The 22,454-nt window shown below is 31.1% G+C and overlaps 1 protein-coding gene across 1 annotated transcript; it reads left to right on the top strand.

Annotated features, from left to right (window-relative positions):
- The first annotated feature begins 15,326 nt into the window (after window positions 1-15,326).
- On the top strand, window positions 15,327-21,917 carry LOC112766568 (serine/threonine-protein kinase PBL27). The gene is made up of 5 exons (XM_025812464.3): window positions 15,327-15,874; window positions 16,628-16,827; window positions 16,997-17,186; window positions 20,349-20,740; window positions 20,831-21,917. Exons 1-5 carry the CDS (start codon window positions 15,733-15,735, stop codon window positions 21,443-21,445), a joined length of 1,539 nt encoding a protein of 512 aa, XP_025668249.1. The 5' UTR covers window positions 15,327-15,732; the 3' UTR covers window positions 21,446-21,917.
- Window positions 21,918-22,454: the final 537 nt, after the last annotated feature.

Genomic DNA, 22,454 nt, shown 5'->3' with positions numbered 1-22,454 from the left:
TAAGAGGCTTATGTCTTTTTTTCGTTTTTGGCAGAGTTTTCTTTTTAGATATGATTTGAAGAGAAGAGTTTTTTTAAGAGGCTTATGTCTTTTTTTCGTTTTTGGCAGAAAGTTTTCTTTTTGGATATGATTTAAAGAGAAGAATTTTTTCAAGAGCAGCTCTAAAGGAGGCCAAATACATTAACCAAACATTTATCTTAACATAAACCTCTATTGCCAATGAGTTTTAGCTCACACGACATTCTACTCAAACAAAATCCATAATTCCTAAATATTTTTTTCTGATTCTATGTGTTTGTGTTTTTCTGGTTTTTTCTTTTCTTGATTTCATCTCCCATTTTTCTTGTTTTTGAGGATCTATTTACTTTATTTTGTGTTTGTGTTTTGATTTGTATTTGTGTTCTTTTGGTTTTTCCTTCTCTAGATTCATCTCCAATTTTTTTTCTAGGATTTTCTAGGGTTTTCTACGATTTTTCTAGGGTTTTCTAGGGGTTTTCTAGGGATTTTCTAGGATTTTCTAGGGTTTTTTAGTGTTTTCTAGAGTTTCCTAGGGTTTTCTTAGAATTTTCTAGGGTTTTCGAGGGTTTTGTAGGGTTTTCGAGGATTTTTCTAGGGTTTTTTAGGTTTCTCTAGGATTTTCTAGTATTTTCTTAGGGTTTTCTAGGATTGGGAGTTGTCCAGTCCACCTGACAAAAAAAAAAAAAAAAAAAAAAACATAAACCTTCATTTGCCAATATAAAATTAAACATAGCATTAAGGAGAGAGGCCATACCACTCAAACAAAATCCATAATCCCTAAATATTTTTCTCTGATTCTCAGTCGTATGTGTTTGTGTTTTTCTGGTTTTCTCTTCTCTCGATCTCATCTCCCAATTTTCTTGTTTTTGAGGATCTATTTACTTTATTTTCTGTTTGTATTTTGATTTGTATTTGTGTTCTTCTAGTTTTCTCTTCTCTGAATTCATCTCCAATTTTTTTTTAGGGTTTTCTAGGGTTTTTCTAGTATTTTCTAGGGGTTTTTAGGATTTTTCTAGAGTTTTCTAGGGTTTTTCTAATATTTTCTAAGGTTTTCTAGGATTTTTTAGGTTTTTCTTAGTGTTTTCTAGAGTTTTTTAGGGTTTTCTAGGATTTTCTTAGGATTTTCTAGGGTATTTTGAGGGTTTGTTGAGTTTTCTAAAGTTTTCGAGGGTTTTTCTAGGGCTTTTTAGGTTTCTCTAGGATTTTTTAGGGTTTTCTTAGGGTTTTCTAGGATTGAAGGTTGTCCAATTCACCTGACCAAACAAAAAAACATAAACCTCTATTTGCCTATACAAAATTAAAAATAGCGTTAAGGAGAGAGGCCATACCACTCAAACAAAATCCATAATCCCTAAATATTTTTCTCTGGTTGAATCAAGAGAGGTAGAATTTATTGAAAATAAAATTATCAATTATTCAACTTCTAATTTAGAATATCCCCAAAATAATACTAATGTTTCACAAGAAATATATATGGAGCAACCGAAAAGCTATGTGCTACCCGGAAATGAAAAGAAAGTTTTCAAATTAATTAAGTCTTTGTATTGGGCTAAAACAAGGGCCTAAACAATGGCATGAGAAATTTGATTCATTGGTGTTATCAAATGGCTTCTCACATAATAGTGTGGATAAATGTATTTACTTAAAATTTACTAAAGATTATGAAGTAATCATTTGTTTATATGGTGATGATATGTTAATCATCGGAACAAATTTAGAAGAAATTCGTATAACAAAGGAGTATCTAACTTCTAAATTCAAGATGAAGGATTTGAATGAAGTTGATACAATATTAGGCATAAAGGTGCATAAAAATAAAGTTGGCTTTACTTTAAGTCAATCTCATTATATCAAAAAGGTATTGAAAAAATTTGATCATCTCACAATTAAAGAATCTAATACACTTTATGATCCTAATCTTAAATTAGAAGGAAACATGAGAAGACCCATAGCACCATTAGAATATGCTAGTGCTATAGGAAGTTTAATGTATGCAATGCATTGTACTAGATCTGATATAGCATTTGCTGTGTGCAAATTATCAAGGTTTACAGGAAAGCCTAGAAATCAACATTGGAAAGCTATAACAAGAGTTCTTAGTTATCTCAAGAAAATCATAAACTTGGGATTACATTATAGTGATTATCCCGCAGTTTTAGAAGGATATTTCGACGCAAGTTAGATTACAAATCTTAGTGATAACAAATCCACTTCAGGATGGATTTTCACCATAGGTGGTGGAGCAATAAGTTGGGTCTCAAAAAAACAAACATGTATTACATATTCTACTATGGAGGCTGAGTTTGTAGCTTTATTAGCCGCAGGTAAAGAAGCGGAATGGTTAAGAAATTTGTTGTATGATATAAAGGTGTGGCTACAACAGACGACAGCCATTTCAATCTTCTGTGATAGTGAATCAACCATGTCTCGAGCATATAATAAGGTTTATAATGAAAAGTCTAGACATATAAGTTTGAGACATGAGTTTGTGAGGAAACTAATAGATGATGGTGTAATTACCATCACTTATGTAAGATCTCAAGAAAATTTAGCAAACTCTTTGACTAAAGATTTGTCAAGGGATAAAATCAAAGAGACTACTGCTAAAATGGGATTAAAACATATTATTGCTAAATGATGGGAACCCAGCCTTATTCTAGTAGACCACTAGTTTCAAGGTTTAATGGGTTATAACAAGTTATTTAGCAATTGGAGCACTAAGGTATAAGATTTAGTGCTATTTACAATAAATTAGGAGGATGAGTTAAAACTCTTAATGGAATGATTTCAAAAGATTCTACCTGTATGAATATAAGAGTGGTGCCGTTCTAATCGAAAATTTGAGAGGTTTTATTCTCGTAAATATTCATGAAACCAAGATGAGTACAAGGCCATATAAGTGCTTAAAATTATAAACTCTTGAACTTGCTGGAGGGTATAAGTAATGTGTGTAATTTTTTGTACTAGCATATAGAGTATATGTTTAATCGATTAGACACCTATTACTTCGTTAGAACTTTAAAATTTACACTAAAAGAATGTTTAATCTTAGTGACACATTCTTTATGCATATACTTGTATGACATTTAAATTTTGTAAACAGTGGAGGATTGAAGGGTATTTACAAATTTGATTAATTAATATTATTGATATTATTATTAATATTAATAAACGGTTACTAACCGTTTAGTACCATTTAGTAGAAGGGACACAACCTTTTAATGATTGTGTATGTTTAAAACATTGTATCTATTAGTAATGAAAAAAACACAATATGTATAAATAAGTTATTGTCTACTATTTCAGAAAAAGAAGTACTAAGTGTACATTTTAATCAACTATTAAGAGATTTTCTTTATTTAAAAGAGTTGAGAATTTCTTACTATTACTAATTAAGAAATTCTTAGGTTTCATTGTATTTATGACACTATTGTCATCAACCCTATAACAACAAAGTGTGGAGACAAATATCTTTTTAAAGAAAGCAATCTAATTATGCTTTGAAATCAAAACACAATTAAAGTTTTGTCATCTTACCATTTTTATATACCCAATATAGATCGATAAAAATTCAGCAATATAAAAAATAATGCAGATTAATTAAAATTTTTCGTACATTAAAATTTAATTAAAATTTTTCGTACATTAAAATTTAATTACTTACATAATGTAACTAATAATTAAATTAAACAGTGATCATTTATGATGAATTTCAAAAATTATTTGTATATAATCACATATAATGATTTAGACTGAAATATATATAAATTTAATATAATTTCAGTCTCTTTCTATATATAGAGAGAGACTGAGAGAGAGAGATATGACAAATCAAGTTTGTCGTTACTCGAAAAAAATTTATGCATTTCAATGTCTAGTAATAATTTATTATTATTATTATTATTATTATTATTATTATTATTGTACAAGATACGTCAAATAATATATTCATTAGTTTTTGTTTATTGTGAAAATTATTTATATCATAATATTTATAATATATTATATATAAGATTATTATTATTAATGTATCAATGATATTTTAATTTTTATTTTATATGTTTAAAATTATATTGAGAATTATTTATTTAGTTAAGTAATAAATGATATTTTAAAATTAAATAATTTATTAATTATTTTTTACTTATTATTTCATATATTGAATGATTTATGAAAAAAAATATTATATAATGAATAAAAAATTATTTAAAGAAGATATTATATCAATCTGGTAGAAAAAATAGGTCCATAACAAATAGATTCTTGACTAATTTAACGTCAAAATGACGTCGTTTTATCTAAAAAATTGAGAAAAATAAATTCTTAACCAATTTAAATTTAGAGATAATTAGGATTTTTTTATTTTATATGTTTAAAATTATATTAAGATTATTTATTTAGTTTTTTAATAAATAATGTTTTAAAATTAAATAATTTATTAATTAATTTTTACTTATTATTTTATATATTCTTGACTAATTTAACGTCAAAACAACGTTGTTTTATCTAAAAAATAGGAGAAAATAGATTTTTAACTAATTTAAATTTAGAGACAATTAGAATTTTTTTTTCATTTCTGATTGTTAATGTTGACACATAATAACTATCTTAGCAAGCAGACGTGACAGTTCAGCTATGTAACGTAACATTGCCATTTTTTGTTTGAATTTGACGAAAAAACATACAGAGAGATCGCGTATGTCACGGAAATAGGGAGAAGAATTGAAGTGGACTATTTTTTATGTGAAGGGTCGCGTTGTTATTCGAAAAAATGGTCAAAGATTAAATTGATAGTTCACTCTTAGTTCTTTATTAATTTTCTGATTTTAAAGAATTTAAATTACTTTTTTTGAATTATTGAGGGATGCTTAAAAAATTATTTATATACTAGTAACAAAAAATTTAAATTATTTAGTGTGTTATTGTTTTAAAGAAGTTTAATCTTTCCTATCAATTTATAGAAATATACAAGTGTAATAACTCGTGCCATGTACGTGATAAGATTGAATTTATAGTTTTAAGTTGTTTATTAAAATTAATTTGAATTGTAATAATTTAACTAACAAAAAAGTAACATAATATCCATTGTTCTTTTTTTAATATAGCATTAATAAGTGTATTAATTCGAATGTAGTTATTAAATGTTTTTGTTAATTTACTTCGTTTAATAAGTTAAATATATATACTTAATGTCAAATTAAATAGCATAATACTTAAATTCACTAACAAATATTTTGTATGTTGTTTTACTGTGAAGTAAGAATATATCGAAATTAACTTAAAATGAACAATGATAAATTATTGTAAATTATAAAGCACAAATTTTTCTAATACCAGTAAATAATTTAAAGTTACTAAAAAATAACTCAACAACCTTTTTTGACACTACAAAAAAGTACCAGAATAGTAATTGATTTTAGCGACCGAAAAAATTAGTTGCTAATAACGACCGATATAGAAATTTCAGATTACTCTCTTTATTTGCCTTTTTTTTAAATGACTTTTACTGATACCTTGCTTAATGCCTTTTTTCATTGAAAAGAAATAAAGAAAGATGAAAAACTGAAAAATAGAAAATTTAATGTAAAATCATGAAGGAGAAAAAGGAATAGCTTGTAAGCTATGAAGACTCAAGCTATGTGCTCACTCCTTATTTCGATTTCTGGTCGTTTATCATTTTTAACGAAGAGTAAAGCTTACAAAATTTGAACTAGGTTGGACATCTTTGACTTGTTCTTCTTTTCCTATATATCATAACAGTAACGCAGAGAAGAAATGGAACAGCAACAGTGATTAGAGTTAGCATGCATTCTTACCTACCTGCTTCTATTTCTTCTTTTTTCATTTGGTTTCAAGGATTTGAGTCATTCATCAATTCTTTGGCTTCAAGTTTTGTTCTTAACCTTTGATTTGTAGCAATGATTCACAAGCTCCATTTTTTCATCTTATTCGAACGGTGTATGTAGAAGGAAGGCATCTTCAACAAGCTACAATGGAAGCACAAAGATAAAAATATTATTTTGATTTAACCTTTAGTTTGATTTTTACTTTGGTACCTTAACTTCTGACTTTTCTTCTTCTTTTTTTGTTGTTGTTTGATTTTGATAAACACTTTTTTCTTCTTGCTTGAGCATCGAGCTTAATATTCTTTTTTGCTTTGAGTAAGTTCATTTTCTTTCTCAATTTAGGGATTAATCACGTGGGTTGTAGATTAAAGACAGAAGGGAGTTCGTTGCCTAATTTTTGGACCAAAGAAAAAAGTGTTGCTTTGATTTATGATCAGCAACAATATTTTTGGGCCATCAAAAAATGAAATAAATGTTTTTTATTTTAAGCCTGTTTTATTTTTGGACTTGTTTTGAGTAATAATTTTCTGCACAATGAACACACACAGCACAAATAATTTTAAACTTTCAACTCAAAATTATAATGTTAGTCATCATCAAATTATTGTTTTTATTTCTTCAAACTCAACACCACATTGTCCAAATTGAATTAAGATTATGTTCAAAGTCTTAACATCAAAATCGGGGTATGATTAATATATAAAATTTTAATAATTACATACCTAAAATAAGTTAATTAAATAACAATAATTAATACCTAAAATATAAAAAAAGAGTTTTTAATAAATATAAAATAAAATAAAAAAGTGATAAATAATAATAAATGTTATTATATTGAAAAAGAGTACTTTTATTTAGGAGTGAAAAAAGCTCATAAAAAATTGATACCTCACTTTTATTAATTAAAGAAAAGAAATTCAATTTTAATATATTAAATAGATTACTTTTATATTTGTTTGAAGTTTTAGAGTATAATATTTTAAAATAACCCAAAAAATGTTAATTACCATAAATTAAAAATTTTTATTCTCATATAAAGGGTAAATGTTTGATATTATTATGTCAAGAGAATAAAACTAATATCTTAATTATCATATTTCTTTTTAAATTCATCATTCTTGTACTGATATTTTAGACATTTTGAGATTGAAAATCTATTCTTATGTATAACAAAATAAATACATTCATAATTTATTTTTTAATTATTAAAACTAACTGTTAATAATTTAGATTTAATTATTTTGTTGGTCTTTATAATTTTATTAAATTTACAATTAAATTTTTATATTTTTTAATTGAATTTTTATATTATTTTTAATTTTATATTAAATTTTTATCAATGTAAAAAATAATAGAGTTAAAGGAATATTTTTTCATAAGTTAAAGATACCTATAATTAAAAACTTAACTAGATTTTTGACAGTATATTTTTAAAAGAAATATTGCATTAAATTTAACATTTTTGACCCGAAATGACTTAACTACAATATTAAAAGTAGTGCAAAGATCTAATTAAAAAAAATATATAAGAATCTAATGACAAATTTAATAAAACTATAAGAATCAATAGAATAACTAATAAATCATTAATTTATAATACTAAAATTAATAAAATTACTTTTTAATACTTGTATATAATATCTTTAAGTATAATATTCTCAAACTATAAATCTACTTATATAATATTTTGTGTAAAGATTTTTGTGGCTATTTTTTTTTATTTTGTGTAAATTAAACCCAATGTAAAAATAAGTGGTGACTTATATTATGTGAATTTGTGAAGGTTTAAATTTTTAAATAAAAAAATCTCAGAGATTAATATTTTTATTAAAATTTAATTAACATTTAATTATTAAGAGAAGAATGTGTAATCTTATATCATTAGATATAATTTTATACTAATAAAAATATTAATAATAACTCATTAATAATTATAAATTACTAAATGTATTGAGCTTCTCACCGTTCCTTCGTTTAAAGTGCATAGCTAGTAGGAGGATCAACCACCCCCCCCCCCCCAATTGACCCACCCTTTCACAATTGGCTAATGCCTTAAAACGCAGTTCAAAAATAACTTTTTCTCTTTTTTTTAGATAAATAATTAAAAAAAAATTAGAAGATAAATGATCATTAAATTTAGAGTAAAGTATGTTTTTGTCCTTAACGTTTGGGGTAAGTCCTATTTGTGTTCCTAACATTTAAATCATCCTATTTGTATCCTTAACGTTTATAAAAGTGATTCAATGTTATCCTACTATCAATTATACTAACAAATCAGATTATATTTTTCAATTATTCTCACTTGGATGTATTCATTCTCAATTAGATCTCACTTGGATGTGTTCGATTTTAATATTATATCCACTATTTGTGTTTAGATTCAATTATGTTCCTAGAAAAGTGAATTATGTAAATGTTGTAGGAATTAGTTTCAACATTTGATGAGCTATTTTTCGGAGTAGATCATCGATTCTATCACAGACATTTGTATTCTAACTTCAAGAAGAGATTTTTAAAACTCAAACTAAAGCACTCATGATGTGTAATTGACGGCAGGATAACATTGAATCACTTTTACAAATGTTAGGGATACAAATAGGACGATTTAAACATTAGGGACACAAATAGAATTTATCCCAAACGTTGTGGACAAAAACGATACTTTACTCTTAAATTTATCTCTAAAAGATTACTTATTTTATAAATTAATTTTTAAATATTTTTATTAACTAAATTTATTTTTCAAAAATTTTAAATTAGTTATTTTAGTTATTCTGTCACTTTCATAATTAACGATATTAAAATTTGTTGATATGATAGGTTAAATAATACCACAACACACATTTAGTTATCCTAATTGGTGACTAATATCATAAGTTTATAAAATTAGATCAAATTAATTTTAAATTGAAAAATTCCAATACCTCAAGTTTTTTTTCTCAATTAGGTTTTGATTTGATTTAAATTCATAAATTTATTATGCTAATAGTCAATTAAAACTTCTATGCGTATGTTATAGTGTCACATAACTTTTCATATTAATAAATTTTAGTGCCATCAACAAAGAAAATAATAAAAAGACTAGTGCGATTAACTTAAAATTTTTAAAAGAAAAATTCAATTAAAAAAATTTTAATAACAAATTTAAAAAAATAATTTTTTAAAAACAAATTCGACTATTTATTCTTTTTTTAAAAAATAGCATATGTAAAAAGAAAAAAAAATAAAAAAATAAGATTATATATATATATATATATATATATATATATATATATATATCCTCAAGAAATGAAATCTTTCCATTTCACCTTGTAAAGAGGCAAATCTTACTGATTGTTTCTACAGGGTAATAAAATAATATACTTCACATAAAATTTGAACTCTGTTAAGAATGTCCATCACAAATACCAGAGGTGGGCTCCACTTGCCCCGACCAAGACGATGATTATTATGAAACTACATTCTAGATATCTGTAATTATTCACAATTTTAGGGGCTTAAATTAAAAAACTTGTAAGAAAATAGGGGCAACCCAGCCACAACTTCAGAAAAATCTAAAATCAGACATAGATACAAGTAATTACTAGTTAGGATTTCATTTTAAATTAAATAAATATAAAATTATAGAAATACATAGTATTTACTTAAATACGCATACCAGATCTTAGATATTGTGAGATATTGTGAGAGAAACTCAATTATAAATATCTTTTGAATATTGAAATTTTAAATTATAACGCAAAAGTCTAACATATCTTGAGTAAATATGAGATACGTTCTACGTGGAGAAAAGGGTGTTGAGCACCCGAGATACATTCAAAAGCTGGTTAAGGTCTTTAGTGTTCGAGATACGTTCAAACGCGGAAATTGAATCACAACACTCGAGATATAGTCAGTAGTGAATTAAGACTACAGTACCCGAGATACGTATTTTATGGTTTAGGTGTATATATATTCTTCTATCCTCAATTTTACCTTCACAATTCATTTTTTTCCCCTCTCTCTCTCTCTCCCTCAACTATATTTGTAATTTATCTCATTAGAATAGTAAAAAACGGTGATAAATGAGTGATTTTTTGAGTCTAATTCAACTGTGATGTTGTGCACTAACCATGTTGATATCTTACATGTACTAAAGACGGTCATATTGAGCAACATGGGGAATAGGTTTCAAGAAGGTTAGGCAGTTGCATATAGATTTTTGCACGCACTTCTGAATGATGGATTTACCAATAGGTTATTCTGGCTTGAAGGAGATCAGCATGTGAGAATAATGTTCGACATTCATGCAAGGCTAATGCCACAACATGTGATGGAATGGTATGATTCAGTTTTTGACGTGGGTAGGTGATAGGCCGTCCTCTTCGAGTCCTTAAGTAGTCCTGCTGGATGTAACACCGATCCACTTCGCCCAGCCTCGTGATAGTGTCGAAGAAGACGACAGTGAGGGCGATTTTGCCGAATCCAGGTCGTTGAATGAGACTTTTTTTTCTTATGAGTATGTACCAGAGACTCCCTCCAGTAGTGGTGCTCGGTTTTCTCCTACCTCCCCCTTTGTCCATTCCTCAATTGTCAGAAGTTCCAACTCATTATCACACTTTGAATTTGAACGCAATGCAGCTGGATGATCTTTTCAATACCAGCCAAGGGGATGATTATAATACCGATGGTGGGTTGGAATTTCGAGTTGGCCATAGGTTCAGGAATTGTGATGCCATTCTGATGGCGATGAAGAACTACATTATTCGAAAGAACGCGAAGTATAGAGTTCTGGAGTCGGATAGGCTTAAATACCATTGTCGTTGCAAGCAATTCACCAACAGTTATCCATGGAGTTTTTGTGTGGCAGTACGTTGGAATTTGAATTACTGGTATATTTTATTTGTTAATTTTGATGAAATTAAAGGCTATTATGTCTTGTACTGAATGTTGACATGCACGAGTAATTTTGTAGGGAGGTGCGTAGGTTTGGTGGACCACACACCTGTTTAGCACTAACCATGTCTCAAGACCATGCTCAGTTGGATAGTAGTTTGATTTCCAAGGTCATCATACCTATAATAAAGACTGATCCATCTATCTCTATCCCGATGTTGCAAAGTGAGGTGCATCAGAGTTATCCTTTCAAGTCATCATATCGAAAGGTATGGATGGAAAAGCAAAAAGTGATTGCTCAAATTTTTGGTGATTGAAAAGAGTTGTATAACAAGATACCCAGTCTCTTACAAGCTTTACAAGAATGCCTCCCATAGTCCCATGTACGATTCACGATTGCGTTGCTATTCTGTATTATGACGGCAACATGATTGACGGCGATTGGAGCGAGCTTGATAAGGTTTTTTGGGCATTCCCTCATTGTGTTGAGGCATTTGGTGGATGGGACACACCTGTATGAAAAGTACGAAAGTGTGTTGTTAATTGTTGTGGCTCAAGATGGTAATAACAACATTCTGCCCATAAATTTTGTATTTGTCGAGTTTGAGACAACTGTCATGATCGGTTTTCCTATTGAATTTGAGTAAGCATGTTACTCTATACTAGGGGCTTCTTCTCATATCTAATAGATCATAGGCTATTTGCACTGCCCTAAATACACCTTATAGTGGGGGTGTCTGCTGTGGTGGTGGTGGTAGAGTTTGGTAATACAATGATGGAACTGATCCATACTGATGTAATGGTGGTGGTGGAGTCTGGTAATGCAATGATGGCATCTGCTGGCCTATCAAATGAGCCTGTGTATAGTCCAAACCATGATCAGTGTGCTGTTGAACTCCTGGACTTGTCGATGAGCTAGGTATGTTGGTGTGGTCTCTCCTAGTACGATAACGATCTGCCAAATGCTCTATTGAATCCCCAGATGCACCCACGATCTAGAACATGTCATCGAGCTGTATAATAATGTCTGTGCTGATGTTGAACTTGGTCTGGTGATGAGCAGTGTTGGAGGAACCTGGCATGACGCTCCTGGCCATGTCCGCCTCATGCCCAGCAAAGAATCTCAGGGATGGAATCTCTCCATGTGTAACTGGTGTAGGATCTTTAGGTATATCCTCCTACTGTCCATAGTTAGCCTCCTCGTCTGACTGTTGATCATCTCCTTCAGCCCGCTGATCATCTCCCTCAGCCCACCTCATGCATTAATCACGTTCCCTCCGAGCCGGTCTCTGAACATCATCTTGGGCACGCCTCTTAGCTCGTCGTCTCCAATATGGGACATCTAGTGGAAGCTGTAAGTCATCTCTCTGTCCCAAGACAATAGGGGGATATTAGCATGCGGTGCTACTACTCTCGAATCATCCAGGATGTCCTTCCCAGATAGATATCGAACTCTACATGTTTGTTGCCACCATGTCCAATACTCCTGTGTCTGACGAGGATTAGGGATCCTATCGATGGTCACCAAGTGGTGTAGCTGGTAACATCCCTTAAACAAGTCGTACAAGTCACGGGCCACCAAACATTATCTCCCCTTGTCGTCTTGAATAGAAACTCATCAACGTTGATTGGATCTACTGTCCTGTGCTGCTGCCTCTCAGGTTTTCTCTTCACTCTGTCCACATGATGAAACTCTACAAAGTGAAAGCAGACGAGGGGGACAACAGCCCTCCGTGTATAAATCTTTCCATCACTACTAAGTCAATCAGGAGCATTCTTATGTAACTAGAGATCCTCACATGGTGTCCATCGAAACTAGGCAAATCACATAAAGTACGATAATTAGGAATGAATCCCCAATGCCTGAAATAAAATAGAAAACAAAATATCTTGTACCTGATCAAAGATAAAGCCATCGATACGACGACGTAAACTTTAGATCCTACTATCGTGGCGATCCCTGTTTTGTTGTCCTAGTCCTGCCAACCTACGCACAATAAAAGTAATTAACAGCAGAAATTAATTATTTACAATAATTAACTTTATTCACTATTTATAAGATGTTAAATTAAAATATTGACAATAACTACATACCTAGTTGCAAGTGAAAACCTAATAACGTCATATCCTGGCGGACAAAATGATGGAAATCTATAGTAGATCTAAGACACAAGAAGCGGCATGCATCCCGCAATGTCAGTCACATCACGTCCAGCAGCGGTGCAGGGCGAGTGGTACATGTGTGCCAGCAGTGCAAACTCCCAAGACAACTGCCTGCAACAATCGAAATTCACCAGCAATAGTAGCCATCTCAAAGGAACAAGCGTAGCTAATTTGTCCGTGAAAAGAAACTCCCAATAAGCATCATCAAGTAGCACTTGGAGTACTTACAGAGTGTATCCGGATCTGCCTCAGGTGGAATGTATGAAACCCTATTCCTCAGTCAAGTCATCCTCAAATCGAAAACCTGCTTCCTATCTTCTGGATGTGGTGGTGGTCTGTCGCCAAGTAAATCCTCAATTCACTCCCACGTGGGGTGTCAATAGTACTGTTGGAAGTCTCTGATACAACCCCTAATCAGCTCATCCTTAGTGCGCAGACCAAGATGGTAAGCAACATCTTGAAGCGTAATGTTGACCTCACTCCATGGAAGGTGGAAGCTATGGGTTTCAGGCCTCTACTGCTCGACAAATGCAGAGATCAAGAAAATGTCAAACATAAAATTCATCAACTCTACTACATATTCGAATCCCGTATCGTTGATATAAGGTAATAGGATATCCGGCAGGAGAAGATCTAAGGTCACACGGCGTAATAACAGCTTCCAACACCTCTGCAATAGTTGCAACATTTACTCTCGCAAATTAATGTCGTCTAAACCATTATATAGGTTTAATAACTATTAAATATTGTAAACCTAATAGATAAATATCGTTAATAAAATATTATATTTCATACAACATTAATATTTATTACTAATATTCACCGTATTAAATAAAAAAAAACATGAAGCAAGATTTAAAAAATAAATCATTCATGTTGCACTATTCTAACCTAACTAATAGTCCTCTAGATAATATCAATCCAACAATAAATTTTTGCAAACAAATATGATCTAACAATTATTTTATATGAATAATATATTTATTTAATTTAACTAATATATTAATTTACATTTAACTATTACATTTATTTAAGTTAACTTAAAATTATTTCTAAAAATATTAAAACCTACTATACTTACCTAAGTTAATAGAACTTCTAATTAACAAATTCAAAATACCTAACACATTAACTAAATTAATAAAGACTAAATACATAAATTAATTATTTACTAAAAATAAAAGAGGGAAAAAAAACTTCACCTCAAAATCTAAAGCTCCAACTATGTACCAAGTCACATTCAGTCGGTTGATGTCTTCGTCACGAATATATTGTTGGGGGCATCTATACATCAGGAACTCGAACTTAAAGTGTTACAAAGTTAGAAAATTTTTCAAAACTCTTCAAATACAGGAAAAATCTCGGTTGCAATCAATTTATACAGGCCTCTGACTATATCTCAGGTGCTGTGATCCAATTTCTACGTTTAAACATATTTCAGGTACTAAGACTCTAAAAACTTTTGAACACACCTTAGATGCTTAGTACTCATTTTTTCACCTAAAATATATTCCAGGTGCATTTAAAATACGTCAGATTTTTGTTGCATCATAGCTTAGAATCTCAATACTCGAAATACGTCTGTAATTTGGTTATCCTCATAGTACCTGATATATGATACATTGTGTATTTAAGTAATTACTCTATATTTTATATATTTTTATAAATTTTATATTTATTTAATTTAAAAAAATCCCAAATAATTAGTACTAGTGCAGTAGTGCTATCTGATTTTTGGTTATGGTTCAACGGAGCTAGGGAATCAAATCTTTGAATTAACTCCGCATTTAAAGTACTAATTAAATTAGAAAATGTATTTTCCAATTAAAGACATAGTAGTAGTATGAAGTATTAATTCATGATCTAGTCAATTTAATTTGACGGTTTGGTTTGATTTTACAATAAGATGTCACACTATTGTCTTCCTAATTACCACATCAATAATAATAATCATAATAATAATACAACTACGGTAAAAGTCTTCCTTTCAAACTTGAAATTCTAAATTTATTAAATTATTGTATTATGGTATTACATTCTTCCTTATATCATATTTTTTTAGAAAAATAAAATAAATATTTTTTTGTGAGTTTTTTTTTTTATTTTTTGTTGTCTCTTAAACTGTGTTTATTTATAAAAACGAGACATTAAAATAAAAATACAAAAACACAAAATTATATTTAACAGATAAAATATAAATAAAAATATTATATTTAAAAATATTAAATTAATATATTTTATATCTATTTTAATAAAAAATATAAAATTATTAATAAAAAATATAATTTATTATTATTATTATTATTATTATTATTATATTTTTTAAAATTTTTTAAATAAAAATAAAAATAAAATAAATTTTTATAATTTATTTTATTTTATCATCAAACAAAATACAAAAATACTAAATTTTATATTTCATTCGTTATATTTGTTTTCAATGTTTTATCTTTAGTCCATTTTCTCATAAACAAAAGTAGCCTTAATTCCTTTACCTTGTCTTCGTTTCAACACCTCTCCCCCTAATTTCTTAGATTGGTTGATCTGCTCCTCCCGGCATGTAGGTCTCGATCCTTCTTCCCCTTTAATGTCCGATGAACACAATCTTCTGACACATCCATACTCACTGAGAGAGAGAGAGAGAGAGAGAGAGAGAGAGAGAGAGAGAGGGTCAGTGGCTGTGACAGAAAGTTCAGTGCTGGGTGGGTGATTTTTCTGAGTTCATAAGCTCTGAAGATTTTGGGGGTTTTGTTATGAGAGCTTTTCCTGAGTGGGTTTTGTGGAAAAGGTGTGAACTTTCTTTTGCTTTTGCCTAATTGGATTCTCTGATATGGGTGGGTGTTTTCCTTGTTTTGGATCATCCAACAAGGAGGAAAGTGGTGGTGGTGGGTTGAAGAAGGAAGTGGCAAAAAAGGAATCTTTCAAGGAATCATCAGCTCCTCAGGTTCATCACCCCAGCAGGGTTAGCTCAGGTTTTGAAACTTTATTTAATTTTATTTTCTGGGTTTACTTCAATTGTGGTCAATTTTGTGTTTTCATGACTGTTTTGGTTGGTTTTTATGGCAATTCTTGTTCATCCAAGTTGTTTGTTACTTTGATCTGGTTCATCTGATGCTGTACGTTCCAATGCTAAGCTAGTGAATTAATTGGAGGGGTAGGGAATGTGTTTTTAAACTACAATTTGCTGAATTTCATTGGTATTATAAGGTGGTAGTGGCATAATTGGAGATCTACTATCTTAAGCGTATGATAAGCGCAATGCATTGTCTGATAAGATTTTCTGTTTTGTTGATATTGTGGGATGCAGGGTTGAATAGCTGTATTATTAGCATCTAATTTTAGCCAAGATGTGTTTTTTTTACCGCTATACAAACAAAAATTTAGAATGCCTTGCCCTTGACTAAGATTACCTGGGTCACATTCAAACATATAATTGAGGAGATAAATGATTTTAACTGAAAACTTTATCATTGAGTATTATGAAAATCTGGGCCACATCTGTTGGTGTAATTTAATTTACAATGAACCAACATATTGCCCCGATGTTGTCTTAAACTATTATGTTTCGTCTTCTTGGTCGAACCACATGTATCTTCTACAGGAGGCAATCCTGTTGGGATGAAAGTATTATGGGTCTTTGTGTATGCATAGTGATTTGTCAGCAAACTTCTGTTTTATAATTTATCTTTTTTTCTGCTCCTGCTTATCTTCGGTTATTTATGTAGATAAATCAAAGTCACGTTGTAGCTCAGATCCTAAGAAGGAAACACCACTTCCGAAGGATGGGCCAACTGCTCATATTGCTGCTCAAACATTTACATTCCGAGAGCTTGCAGCTGCTACAAAGAATTTTAGGCCAGAATGTTTACTTGGGGAAGGAGGTTTTGGGCGCGTTTACAAGGGTCGGCTTGAGAACACAGGACAGGTACATTGTCACCGCTTCTACGAATATTTCGGATGTACTGTATACTGATAATCAGCAGCATAATGCCTTTCACATGAAAAAGATTCATAATTTTTTGTCATTACTACTAACTTAGTTTGAGCCTATCTCTCCGTCTTAATTTTTGTTCATGAGATCATTTCCATTGCAGGTAGTTGCTGTAAAGCAACTTGATCGAAATGGTCTTCAAGGGAATCGGGAGTTTTTGGTGGAGGTTCTCATGCTTAGTCTCTTACATCACCCTAATCTGGTGAACTTAATCGGTTATTGTGCTGATGGTGATCAGCGGCTCCTTGTTTATGAATTCATGCCATTGGGATCTTTGGAGGATCATTTACATGGTTAGACTTCATTCCTTTTTTAACCGAAACTTATTCTGCTATTATTGTGCTTTCATTTTATAAAGCTATAAAATATTAAATTTCATGCTAATTTAATTTTTATAATTTATAAATAACAAAGTAAAGTCACAATCCATACGTTTTAAAGCTGATACGTGAAGAAAGACAGTATAGGATTCTCTTGAATGGGAAATATTTGATTCAGTGTTACTTGTATGTTATGCTCTGAACAGTTCTTTTCTAGAAAAAGTCTAGGGGGCCAATTACAATATAAGCCAACTAAGCAAACCTCTTTTATTTCTGATTTTGACATTCGAAAAATTAGGACAATGGGAGTTTTTTTTTTTTTTATTTTTTTTTTGGTTGGTAACGGACCTGTTTTTTAACTAGTTGGCTGGAGTTAGGTTCACTTCTAATTGGTTCCTTAGCGGAATCGATTTCTTAAATGCTTTTTAATGCATCACGTGTTGTGCTCACAACTCGAAAAACAAAATTTTGTTGATGTAATGTACATGTGCATCCAATTACGTAACACCATGTCAGCAAAAATAACTACCTTTTATATTGACTGCGTGAATAGTTATCCAAAAGAATAAATGTGATTAAACAACTGTGTAAAACATTTTACACTGCATTAAGATTAAACTAAAAAAGTATCATTTTAAATATGAGTTAAGTTAGTGGCGGTCATATATTGAAAATACACTACTTTATTAATTGTGATTGTGTCCACTAATGATTATGAACCCTCAGTAATTCCTCATGGAATAAATTGGAAACAATGTGAATCAAGAAGGAACTAAACTAAGAAAATTAAAAGATATGGATTCAAATTGAAAAGTTGAATAAAGAAAATGGTCCAAAATGCCTTTTTTTTTCTCTTTTTATAAATTATTTTGAGGATTTTAATCGATTTATGCTTTTCAATTCAAATTTTTATGTGAATCTATTATTTAATTAATTTTAAATTTATTTGGAATGTGCTTTCCTGTTTTACATGAAAAATATTTTAAATTACTATTTGTTCAATTGTAATCGGCTATTGTCGCCCCTTTCTTTTTTTGTGTGTGAACTATTATTTACACTATGTTTGGATTTTTTTCCATCGAAGAACAAAATTAATAAGAATGGACTAGAAAGTGAAGGAATAGAACAAAATTACCTTCGTTTTTCCTTTGAAAAACTATTAAAAGAATTTCCTTTCTTGCCACCCTAATTTTGAGGGAAATGGAACAAGGGACATTGAAGGAGTAGTTCTCGTTGAATTTAGGCATGTGTGTATTGTTCTTATAACCAATAAGAAAAAGTCACTTTATAAGAGTTTAAGTTAGTGGTGGCTTATATCTTAAAACGTCATTCTTATAAGATTTGGATCCTCTCATGTTCTTTTGAACATGATCTTGTCATGTTTACATCTCCAAGTTAAAATGATAAACATTCAATGGTAGATAATGAACATGAAAGGATGAAAATTCGTTTCATTATTATTTGACTATTTGTGGCCATATTGACATGGTTGCCCTCTTCCTTTGTTCCCACCACCTGTCAACCAAATATACTGTTACTTAATGTTAAATTGCTTTCAATCATGTTTTCCCTTCTTACATGAGAAAACTATTTTAAGTCACTAATTGATTTACTTTAACTGCCTAACTTTTTGTCGTTTATGTGAAATTATCATTCAAATACTTTTAATTTGTTATGGGATATATTTTTCCTTTTCACATTACAACGTATTGGATTGATCCTCAACATTGTTTGTATCTCTGTGAGTGTTATTAGTACTACATAGCAATGATGTATTCTATTTTACTAGGAAAGAGACTCCTATGCTTTGGTCATCACCTTTTTTTATATTGTAACATAGTATCAAAGTTATAGGTTTATTATCCCATCAGTATAGGAGGAGGTATTCTTTAGTAGCACCTAATTATTTAGATGTGCCTGTCATTGCCATTGTCAAGAGTTTATTGAAGGCATTTTGACTGGACTTATCCTTTGAGTTATCCTTTGACTATCTTTTGTTTAATGTTATTAGTTGAAGATACCACAAAAATCTCATTTAATTGGTAAAGGACATTCATATGCGTTCAAACAGGATTGCTAGGTTCTACTTGTAACTTATCTATTTATGCATCTGTATTTACTACCCATTTTGGTAGTGGATCTGTGTCCATCTCATTCTGTATAAGGCTTGTTTATCTGACTCAATGGATTAAACATTAGTGCATTTGATTCTGCTAAATTACAATTATGTGATCTCGGGTATGGTTTAGTTTACATCTTTCCATCAACTGCTGATTGTTTTTGTTATTTACAAGTTTGAATTTCTCGAGAAGTCTATTGCAAGGTGATCATACTGTAACAATCAATAAGCAATACACACAGTAAGTATAATATATCCATGTACAGAGTAGATCACGAGAGTACACTGTTACCGTATCACCACAAGGCTAAGTATGATCAGCTATGTTTATGCTACTAAATCTTGAGCAGTTTGTGATCAAACGACTGTAGGAAGCTGAGTCCAAGCAATGTTAGGGGAAGAATTCAATATAAAATCCATTCTTTGAAAAGTTTAGATTTGACAATACTTGGATTTGGATCAATGTTACTAATGTAAACCATAACATACCAAATAATGTTTGTCATTGGCCTCATTGATGGTTTTTATTAGATATAAATATGTTGATTATGTATTTCAAATTGTTTTTAATGGCACATAGCTAGTATGTTACAACTTCAGCTTTGTGAATATATTCATCTTCAAATTTTGATAACTTCTGTAGATATGAGCTGTCTTGTGTAAAGTTTAATCCTTGATAGGAATTCTAAATTGATGTTGCACCTGCCTAGTAGTTATGTCCAGCAACTAAGCATTGTTTTTCAAAATGAAATAAAACCGTCTCTTCTTTCTCTATTTTAGTTTTCATGATGTTGCTTGATCTGATGTGGCTGGTTGATGTTGCAGCTGAAAATATAATGACCTACACAATTGGCAAGATGCCATAATTCAGCAAATCGTTTTGAAAGTGCATTGTTCAATACAATGTTATTTCACTTAACCAGTAAACACTACTTTAAAAGTTGTATGTTTTGATTAGAAATTTTAACTCCTGCAAGGTTTCAGCAAGAAATTTCTGACTCCGAGTCTCTTTCCAGATCTCCCTCCTGACAAGGAGCCTCTGGACTGGAACACTAGGATGAAAATAGCAGCTGGTGCAGCAAAGGGATTGGAATATTTGCATGACAAGGCAAACCCCCCTGTGATATATAGAGACTTAAAATCTTCTAACATCCTTCTAGATGAGGGTTATCATCCCAAGTTATCGGATTTTGGACTAGCTAAACTTGGTCCTGTTGGTGACAAGACACATGTATCCACACGAGTAATGGGAACATATGGTTATTGTGCACCAGAATATGCTATGACTGGTCAACTCACTCTGAAGTCCGATGTTTACAGCTTTGGAGTTGTGTTCCTTGAACTTATTACGGGGCGCAAGGCTATTGACAATACACGTGCACATGGAGAGCATAATCTTGTTGCTTGGGTAAGTATGTTGGTTTGCATCTTAATTTTTTTTGAGCTTCTAAAATTGACATGAAACAAATTCATTTCTTTTGGGGCATCAAAATTGTAGGCCCGGCCTCTTTTCAAAGATCGTAGAAAGTTCCCCAAAATGGCTGATCCTCTACTCCAAGGCCGATATCCAATGCGAGGACTGTACCAAGCATTGGCAGTTGCAGCAATGTGCTTGCAGGAACAAGCTGCCACAAGGCCTCTTATTGGGGATGTCGTAACTGCTCTCACATATCTGGCCTCCCAGACATATGAACCAAATGTAGCCAATCAGTCCAACAGACTCGGTCCATCGACCCCCCGGAGCAGGGATGACAGAAGGAGCATGATAGATGGTGTGGATAGCCCAGACCGGGGGCGTCTCGGCTCCCCTTCCACCCACAGAAACTCACCTGATTACAGGAGGAGAGACAATAGGGAACTGAGTGTTGGGACAGAGTTAGGCAGGAGTGTCTCTGGCAGTGGTGGGTCGGGGAGGAAATGGGGACTGGATGATTTAGAAAGGCAAGATTCTCGTAGAGACAGCCCTGTAAATACTGCAAGAGCTAGGGAGACTCCAAGGAACCGTGACCTAGACAGGGAACGCGCTGTTGCAGAAGCGAAAGTATGGGGTGAGAATTGGAGGGAAAAGAAGAGAGCAAATGCCATGGGAAGCTTTGATGCCACAAATGAGTGAACACAAACAAACACCGGTTCGGTTTGGTGTTCCTCTTCTCGTTGAAGAGATGCATATGATTAGAGTCACAGGAGAGGAATTTACACAAGGGTCTTGTCATTTAGTTTCTTGGTTTCATGTTCTATCCGGGGAATAATTTGTTGTGGATCATCCAACTTTGACTGTTTCTCCCATATTACTCTAGTTAGTTCATCATGTGAAGGAAAACAGTACACAGTTGAAATTTGGAATATATATATATATAGGGGGTTGGGGGGTTGAGGAGCTTTATGGGGAAGTTAAGTTGGTGTGAACTGGGGTGATTGAATGTAACGTTGCAAAATGTGAAATCCAACATCCTCATTCATGTAAAACGATTTCCTCGGTTTATGTTGCATATATAGACTATAGAGCAACAAAAGCGTCTAATTTTTGGCCCCTCACATTTGCTGTATAATGGTGGGGGAGGTTAGTGGATTTGGTGTGGTTGTCATTGCTGTTTTATTTTATACTTTCGTACAGTATGACAGAATCTATTGTCTATCAGGGTTTTATGTTTCCGGCTTATACATAAAAGAAAAAAAATTAAATATGCAGTGATAAACATAAAGGATATGGATGCTCATTAATATCATGGGTGATTTAGTATTCATGTTACCAAAAAAGAATTTACATTTAATGAAGGTTGAAAATTTGAATCCCATACATGTATAAATAGGGGGTATGATACGAGACAAGATACATAGCAATAGCAATCAATAACAATATTCTCTCTCTTTCTTTTATAATCTTCTCTCTTTTACATTCGATACTACTTATACTAATATATATATATATATTATTTTTATTATATCAAGATAATTATATTGGTGAATATTAATACTAGAATTTTATATTTATATTTTTCTATCTTATATTTATATCTTCCTTATTTATTTCACAACATTGTTATCAGCACGAGACTTTGATCAAATTTTAGGAAGACTCAGGTAACAAATTTTCATTATGTCGAAACTCTCTCATCTTGAAT

Source organism: Arachis hypogaea, chromosome 7 (assembly GCF_003086295.3).
Source record: "Arachis hypogaea cultivar Tifrunner chromosome 7, arahy.Tifrunner.gnm2.J5K5, whole genome shotgun sequence".
Classification (NCBI taxonomy): Eukaryota; Viridiplantae; Streptophyta; class Magnoliopsida; order Fabales; family Fabaceae; genus Arachis; species Arachis hypogaea.
This window is presented reverse-complemented; position numbering and strand designations above follow the sequence as displayed.

Coding starts and splice junctions, on each gene's coding strand:
- LOC112766568 (XM_025812464.3), top strand. CDS start 15,733: ATGGGTGGGTGTTTTCCTTGTTTTGGATCATCCAACAAGGAGGAAAGT. Junction 16,828..16,996: donor GGCTTGAGAACACAGGACAG/GTACATTGTCAC, acceptor TTTCCATTGCAG/GTAGTTGCTGTAAAGCAACT. Junction 20,741..20,830: donor AGCATAATCTTGTTGCTTGG/GTAAGTATGTTG, acceptor TCAAAATTGTAG/GCCCGGCCTCTTTTCAAAGA.